Source organism: Cottoperca gobio, unplaced genomic scaffold (genome assembly GCF_900634415.1).
Source record: "Cottoperca gobio unplaced genomic scaffold, fCotGob3.1 fCotGob3_407arrow_ctg1, whole genome shotgun sequence".
NCBI classification, from domain to species: domain Eukaryota; kingdom Metazoa; phylum Chordata; class Actinopteri; order Perciformes; family Bovichtidae; genus Cottoperca; species Cottoperca gobio.
In genome coordinates, this window is record NW_021166993.1 from 62,893 (window position 1) to 70,975 (window position 8,083).

Below are 8,083 nucleotides of genomic sequence, written 5' to 3' on the forward strand. Positions count from 1 at the left end.
GGGTGTAGGAGAGGGAGACAGGTTCAGGAGAGGGAGACAGGTGCAGGAGAGGGAGACAGGTGAAGGAGAGGGAGACAGGTGAAGGAGAGGGAGACAGGTGCAGGAGAGGGAGACAGGTGTAGGAGAGGGAGACAGGTGAATGAGAGGGAGACAGGTGCAGGAGAGGGAGACAGGTGTAGGAGAGGGAGACAGGTGAAGTTGAGGGTTCCAATGGGGACATGTCTGACAGTGTGTGTTGAGTACACACAGATTATGTACACTGACTAAATTAATAACATTTATCACATCAACACCATAAAAAATAATAATAATAAAAGTGAAAGTGTCTGAGAAACCTCGTGAACTGTCTTCTTGTTTCCTTGTCTCCCAGGTGATGAAGGATGATGTCATCAAGGTGTCCACAGGTTATGGGAAGGGCGTGTCCAACGTGAAGGTGGGCGTGGTTTAATACAGCGAACATTTCACTCCTTGAAAATGTCCCAGAATGCCCTTTGAAGTTTCTCTCCTGGTGTCAAACCCAAATGTCTGAGATGTAACTCTACAGCTTTAATCTTCGTCTGACTGAAACGTATTATACAGATGTATTATATGTATATATTTATTATACAGACACTGTTGGTCTGCAGGATGATGATTAATATAAACCCGCTCTGGAAGAATAAACAGCATAATAAATAATCCCATATTTCTCTGGGAGGTTCAGATCCTTTGGTGAAACAAAGGCTCAATATTTCTCCTTTTACTACTTCGCAACAGAAGACCATGGTTTTGCTTGCTGAATCCAGATTAGTATCTTCTCCTCGTCACATTGTTACTCGAAACAGTTTCTGACGCTGCAGCTGCAGGAACAGCTCAGCATGTGGACAGTGGAGGCTCGTCCACTCGCTGTATTCAACATATTTATTGTCATTACTCTGCTCTGCAATGCAACTACATTCTGATGTCACTCTCTTGTTAAACACTGTATAACAAGACAGTAAACAATATAAAAAGGAGGTCAAGTAGAGCAGAACTCAAAATTTGCAAAAGGCAATTAACAAAAACGTTTTTCTGCCAGCTGAAGACGGTTTACTACGAGACCAGCCCGCCGGCACAGAACTGTAACTTCGACCTCACTATAGAGGTGGCGGGCCCTGACTCCTCCGTCAGTGAGTACCAATCTAACTTCATCGTCAACACCCTTAAATAAAGAAATGTAATACAGAATGTACTTTTAACGCTGGTGTTTCCTCAGGTTTTTAATGTTCCAGCCCTTTTCTGATTTTAGGATTCAAATATTTAGAATTTCCTGAAGACGTTCTTCTCTGACATCGTGGTTCCCGCTCAGCGAAAAGATGCAAAGCAACAGAATTAATGTTTTATATTCTACATAAACCTTTTATAACCACCAACTTTTTAATTAGTAACTGTGATTTAATTACATATTTCTTCTCAGTAACTGATTTCAGTTACATTTATTTTGAAATTGAATTACGTAAAGGTACCTGAGTACCTGTCGGAACATTTCTTCTTCTCCTCAGATGCCGTCCTGAGCGCTCCTCACCTGGTTGCCTGTGCAAAGTGAGGAAACTCAAACAGAGTTTAACTTCACACTTTAACTCAAAATATTTACTTGGAAAACATTAGAATATTTACAATTTACAAAGACGTTTATCATTTTATCTTGAAGCCTGCACTTTATTATGAAATATACAAGTTTTAACTGTGAATGTGTTGATTAACATAAAGAGATATATTAACATATTTATCACTTATTATGGTAATATATATATCACTCACTTCTCATGCATAAAGGAATATAAGCACATTTTATGGTAAATAAAACGTTTACTTTATGTCCAATATATTTACATGTATTTGCCATTATTATTATTATTATTATTATTATTATTATTATTATTATTATTATTATTATTATTATGTTTGTATTTTATACACCCTCGAGATACAAACAGGAAAAAAAGTATTGTATGTAAATAATGAAATAAAAATATATTTTTTGATTCAAAGGGGAAAATAAACTACATTCTGATGAATGTTCTGTAAATCTAATCAAATTAAATTGTGTGTGTGTGTGTGTGTTCTAGGTATAAACCTCCTCCCAACGAGGTGTTCACAGAGTCCAGTCTGACAGTGATGAAGATCCAGCTGCCTACAGGTGTGGAGGCATTCCTGGAGGACCTGAGACAGGTGAGCGCTTCTTCAGGTGTTTCCTGAGAATCTTTATTGAACGTTGTGAACAGACAGACAACAGGACATAATGTGTTTAACAGCTGATCATGTTCCAGTGTTTGTTCACGTGTAACGGATGTTTTGCAGTTCAGAGACATCGAGGATCCGAACATCTCTCACTTTGAACTCCAAGGAAACACTGTGATCATTCAGATGGACGCTGTGAGTAACACAAGTTATGAGTTTAGAGAGCGCTTCTTATTGGTGTGTTCAAGGACAGTCCGACATCTAAGTTTTGACTATCAGCTATTAACGAACGCTGCTGTGAAATTAGTGATCAGAGAAAATCAAACCCAGACGACGATGTGCCTGACCGCCTCACCTACATAATAATAATAATAATAATACATTTTATTTGTAGGCGTCTTTCAAGACACCCAAGGACACCTTACAATACAAGAGATAAAAACAGCAGGATATGAGCCAGACACACAGACTAAGTCGTTTAGCCTCTTTTTGTAGTTTTGTGTCTGTAGTTGTTCTTTGTGTCTTTGGGTATGTTGATAAGCACAACATACAGCGACACTTGGTCTCGACTCTTAAACGGAGAAGAGCAGAAAGAAAGAAAAGTATGAACTCGGTCACGTGTAGTCGGTGTCAGTACATTATATATATGTATATATATATATATATATATATATATATATATATATATATATACACTTCGGGCCTGGTTAGTAATCCGTCCATACGACACACGATAAACTAACATGGACGTCATGAAGAAGAAGAATCTGAATTTGGTTTGATTTTTTCATCAAATCTATTTAAAAACAAATCTTTTGTTTTGGAAAGTCGAACAATATAAAGTAATGAGCTCTCACATTATTATTATTATTATTATTATTATTATTATTATTATTATTATTATTATTATTATTATTATTATTATTATTACATCATCCTTTATTTACGAGTGTTTTTATTTGTGATGACTTCCTGTCAGGTTCCCTCGGACGTCTTCCTGTGCGTCGGGTTTCGGATCCGGACCATGTTCAGGGTGGGCGGGGCCAGCCAGTCGCTGTTTAGCGTCTATGAGCCTCAAGACAAAGGTGAGTCAGGACCTGCTGTGCATCCTGCTGGGATGTGTAGTCTTTACCAGGTCTGTTTGTAGTTCACAGTCTTCAGAGTCAAACAGAAACAAACATGCAGACAACTGAAGTTAAGATTTTAAATGACTAAATCAAAGTTATGAGATATGAAGTCAGGATTTTGAAATTAATTAATTATTATTTATTTATTTTTTGGATATAATTTTTAGATATTAAGTCAAGATTCTGACTTTTGAAGATCAAGATTATAATAGTAAATCAGAATGTTGACTTTCCAAGTGATAATTATGACCTAGTCAAACATTTAATGATGATCAATAGCAGGAGATTATAATCTTTATCACATGATGTTGATTTGATAATCTTGTACTTTCATTTTTCATAAAGGCAGCAAAATAAAACAGACAAGTCATAAATCATCAGGTTTAAAAACATTTAGAACAAGTTGGTGCAGAAAAAGGTAAAAAAAACAATACAAATAAAACTTAGCGCAGCTCTAACAAAAGTCTGAAACATCTCACTCTGGAGGGTTTATTTGTTAAATGTTGGGATGTTTTCTTTTCTCCTGCAGGCAGTCAATGCACCAAGCAGTTCACCTACCAGCAGCAGGAGCTGCAGCGCCTCTGTGTGGACGAGCAGTGTCAGTGCATGACAGGTAACATCTGCCCTGCGATTGGCTGAGGTCGGCTGTCACTCACATCACTGCCCAGAACTGCTCTGTATATGTTGAAAATGTTTTTAGTTGTAACTATGTTATGTTGTTGTTTAGCTGCGTGCGCTGCCTACAGAGGAAACATCGATGTGGCGCTGACCGCAGCCAAACGTACCAACGAGACCTGCAGGCCACAAATCAAATATGGTGAGAACCAGATTTAATAAGGTCACATGTAATTTATGTTTTGAGCAACAAAGCTTGTCCAGTGTTTATCGTCTCAAAAATAAGGTTTATTTTAACCTTTAGAGATGCAGAAACTGATGAACATGCTTTTGATTAACCAGTAATTATATGTTTAGAACGTGTTTTACCCTTTTTACGTTGGCTTCCTGTTAGATTTACGATGGATTTTAAAACCTTATTTTTTTTCAATTACATTTTTTTTTAAAGTTTTGTTTTTGAAATATACAGAAGTACATTTCTCGCATTTAGGAACTTGTATAAGACACACACACACACACACACACACACACACACACACACACACACACACACACACATACACATACACACACACACACACACACACACACACACACACACACACACATCTTTGTGTCCCTGCAGCCTACAAAGTGACGGTGAAGTCTTCAGCAGCAGAAGGAGACTTTATGACCTACACAGCCACCGTTGAGGAAGTCCTGAAGAACACAGATAAAGGTGAAATAACTGCGGAATAATATCTATGGTGTCCTCAAGAACAACATTTCAATTAAAAATATGTATATTTTATTTATATTTATGACGATTAGCACCAACAACATTCCTTGTAGGTGGAAACCTACATGGCAATACAATGATTCTGAGTCTGATCAGCAATTTATCCTTTTGTTATTTAATATTCTTTATTTACTGACACTTTGTTCAAAATACAAACACATTTTTCATACAGTTTAATTCTAACAAAACAACAAATGAGGGGGGGGGCTCATAATTAGTGATTTTCTGCACAAAATGTTTAATTTGAAGTCTTTGCATCTTTTGTTCTTCGGAAGCTTTATTTTTTAATCACTCATTTATTTTGGTCCGATATTTATAATTGGTTGTAATGTTTTCTACCTCTATTGTTTTATTGTTTGTGTGTTGCAGCAGCATTTCCACCGTTGATTCCTTTTCTTTTGTATATTTGAATAAAAAACGAGGTTACATCACGTCACAGTGTTACCTTCATGTTTGTGCTACGTCACGTTATCTCCTCTCAGAGTTTGAGGCAGTGAGTTCAGGTACGGAGGTGGAGCTGGTGAAAAAGGTGACCTGCAGCGCTGTGGATCTCCAGAACAGCAAGCAGTACCTGGTGATGGGAGCCAGCGGGTCAGAGGTCACGCTGAGCCAGGGCTTCAAGTCAGTGTCCTCTACCTCACCTCTTCTCCTTCTTCTCCTTCTTCTTCTCCTTCTCCTCCTTCTTCTCCCCTTCGTCTCCTCCGGCTTCTTCTCCGTTCGGCTTCGCCTGCGCTCCGTCGCCTTCTTTTATTCTTCTCTTTCTTCTGCTTGCCCCCTTCTTTCGTCGGCGCCTCCTTAGCCGGCGGGGGCGCCTTCGTCGCCGGCCGCCCCGGCGGACGGCTTCGCCGCCGGCGCCGTGATGCGGAGCAGGCGGCGCTTGCGTCGGCGCCGTCTGTGTGCGGCGCGGCTCCGGCGTGCTCGGCGTCGTCGTCAGTGCCGGCGGCGGCGGCGCCGGCGTGAGCAGCAGCCGCAGGTGTGAGCTGCGCCGGCGCTTCGTGCGCCGCTCAGGCGGGGCGAGCGCGGCGCCGCCGCCTCCGCCGCCGCCTCCGGTCGGGCCGGGGCGGCGCCGCGCCGTCGGCGCCGCGCCTGCTGAGTCGGCGGCGCCGGCGGCTCGGCGGCCGCCTCCGGCGGCGCCGTGCGCCTGCGGCGCCGGCGGCGGAGGCTCGGCGGCGCCGGCGATGCTTCGGTCGCCTGCCGGGGCCGGCGGAGCCGGGGAGGCGGGCGCCGGCGACGCAGCCGCCGGCGACCGCCGGCGGCACGGCGGGCGCGGCACCGCGGCGCCGCCTGCGGCGCCGGCGGCGTGCGGCCCGGCGCGCCGGCGTGGGCGCCGGCGCACGGCGTGCGCCGGCGCCGCCGGAGGCCGCCGGCGGGGATGCGCGCGGCGGCGGCGGAGGGGCCGGGAGGCGCCGGCGGCGCCGGCGTGCGGCGCCGGCGGCGACGGCGGAGCAGGGCGGCGCAGGCGGGATAGGCAGGGCGCGGCGCAGTCAGGCGACGGCGGCGGCGCAGGACGGGCGCCGGCGCGGCGGCGACGACAGGTGACCGTCGGCTACCGGAGGCGCCGGGGGCGGCGCAGGCGCAGACGGCGAAGGCGAACAAGGACGCATGAGGGCTGGCGGAGCGCGGCGCCGGGGAGCGCAGGCGCCGCAGGCGGTCGCCGGCTTTCTTCTTCTCCTTCTTCTTCTCCTTCTTCTCCTTTCCTCCTCTTCTCCTTCGTTCTTTTCTCCTTCTTCTTCTCCTCCGTTCCGTCTTCTCCTCCTTGGCTTCTTCGTCTTTCCTTCTTCTCTCTCCTTCTTCTTCCTCTCCTTCTTCCTCTCATTCGATGCTTCTGCGTTTGCTTCGTCTCCTTCTCCTTCTTTCTTCTTCTCTCCTTCTCCTTCTTGGCCTTTTCTTCCCTTTTCTCCTTATTTATTCTTCTCCTCCTGTCTCTTCTTCTCCTTCGCCGTCGTCGTCTGCTTCGCTGGCGTCTCCGCGTTCGTCTTGCCTCTTCTCCTTTCGTTCTTCTTTCCTCTTTCTCCTCAGCCTGCTTTTCCGTTCTGCTCGGTCGTCTGCTTCTTCTCCTTCTGCTGCTCCTTCTGGCTTTTCCGCTTTCTCGTCGTCTCCTTCGTTCCTTCTTCTCCGGTCGTGCGGCGGCTGCATTCGCCGGCGGGCGCCTGTCGTCGCCGCTTCGGTGCTTCGGCGTCGCCTGCCCCATGCGTCTGGTCGGCGAGGCGCCGGCTCCGTCTTGCTCGCAGCCGGCGCAGCCGCCGGCGGCCCGCCGCCGGCGGGCGGTCCGGCGCCGGAGCCGCCGGGCGGCGCAGGGACGCGGAGCCGGCGGGGCGGCGCCTCCGGGGGGCTGCGGCGCAGGATCCGGCGGCGACGAGGCGCCGGCGGCTGCGCCGGTAGCGTCGGCGCCTCCCTGTAGGCTGCTCGCGGCGCCTTCGTCTTCTCCGTCTCCTCGGTCTTGTTCTGTCGCCTGTCGGGCGGTCGCGACGCCGTCGGCTCCTGTGCGCCGTCGCTTCGGTTCTTCTCAGCCGGTCAGGCGGCGCCTGAGGCGCGGATGTCGTCGGCTCCTCCCCGGCGCCGCGTCGGCGGCGGGCGGCTGCGGCGCGCGTCGTCGGGGCGCCTGGGCTTCTTCTGCTTGCTCCGCTGTCCGTCGAGCCTTCTTTCTTGCTTCGTCCGGTCCGGCGGGCTGCGCGCCGCCGGCGGGGGCCGGCGGGGCCAGTGCGCCTGGCGGTCGGCTCCGGCGGCGCGGACGGCGGCGCCCGGCGGCGCGGGCGGCGGGCGGCGCAAGGCGGAGCCGGCGGGCGCGGGCCGCAGGAGGCGGCGCCGCCGGCGGCGTGTGCGACGGCGGCGCGGCGGGGCGGAGGCGCAGCCGGGGCGAGTAGGCGGCGGGCCCAGTCTGCGGCGCGGGACGGCGGGGCGGGGCGGACGCCGGCGCGGAGGGGCAGGCGCGTGCGGCGCCGGCAGCAGGCGGCCCGAGGCTCCGTCGGTCTGTCGTCGCCGGCTCCGGCTAGGCTGCGGCGCCTCCGGCGGGGCTTCTTGCTCCTTATCCTGCTTCGGCGGCGCCCGGCGGCGATGTGATGGCGCGGAGCAGGCGGCGCGGGCGCCGCGGCTTGGCAGGAGGCGCCTGCTGTCGGCGGAGAGCATAGAAGGCGGCGGGGCCGCGGCGGCGGGGTGGCGCTCGATGGACGAGGCCGGACGCGGAGGCGCCGGCGGAGGCGGAGGCGCCAGACGGCGCGGCGGCGCCGCCGGAGGGCGGCTGGAGGCGGCGAGCAGGCGCAAGGGGAGCCGGCAACGCGGCGGCGTCCCGTCATTCGCCGGCGGCGGCCGTCTTTCTTCTGCGCCTCCGGTACCGGATTTCTTCGCCTTCCCATTCTTTATTCGC

At 50.2% G+C, this 8,083-nt stretch overlaps 1 protein-coding gene across 1 annotated transcript in view; it reads left to right on the forward strand.

Moving 5' to 3' along the window:
* Positions 1-7,101, forward strand: part of LOC115005943 (complement C5-like) — an 11,958-nt gene extending 4,857 nt beyond the window's left edge. The window contains exons 8-19 of the mRNA XM_029427934.1: positions 371-433; positions 1,058-1,148; positions 1,521-1,560; positions 2,088-2,190; positions 2,320-2,394; positions 3,179-3,284; positions 3,856-3,939; positions 4,054-4,143; positions 4,567-4,659; positions 5,202-5,366; positions 5,590-6,254; positions 6,739-7,101. Of these exons, the coding sequence (XP_029283794.1) occupies positions 371-433; positions 1,058-1,148; positions 1,521-1,560; positions 2,088-2,190; positions 2,320-2,394; positions 3,179-3,284; positions 3,856-3,939; positions 4,054-4,143; positions 4,567-4,659; positions 5,202-5,366; positions 5,590-6,254; positions 6,739-7,101 (1,938 nt within the window). The remainder of the gene's footprint in view (positions 1-370; positions 434-1,057; positions 1,149-1,520; positions 1,561-2,087; positions 2,191-2,319; positions 2,395-3,178; positions 3,285-3,855; positions 3,940-4,053; positions 4,144-4,566; positions 4,660-5,201; positions 5,367-5,589; positions 6,255-6,738) is intronic.
* The last annotated feature ends 982 nt before the right edge of the window (positions 7,102-8,083 follow it).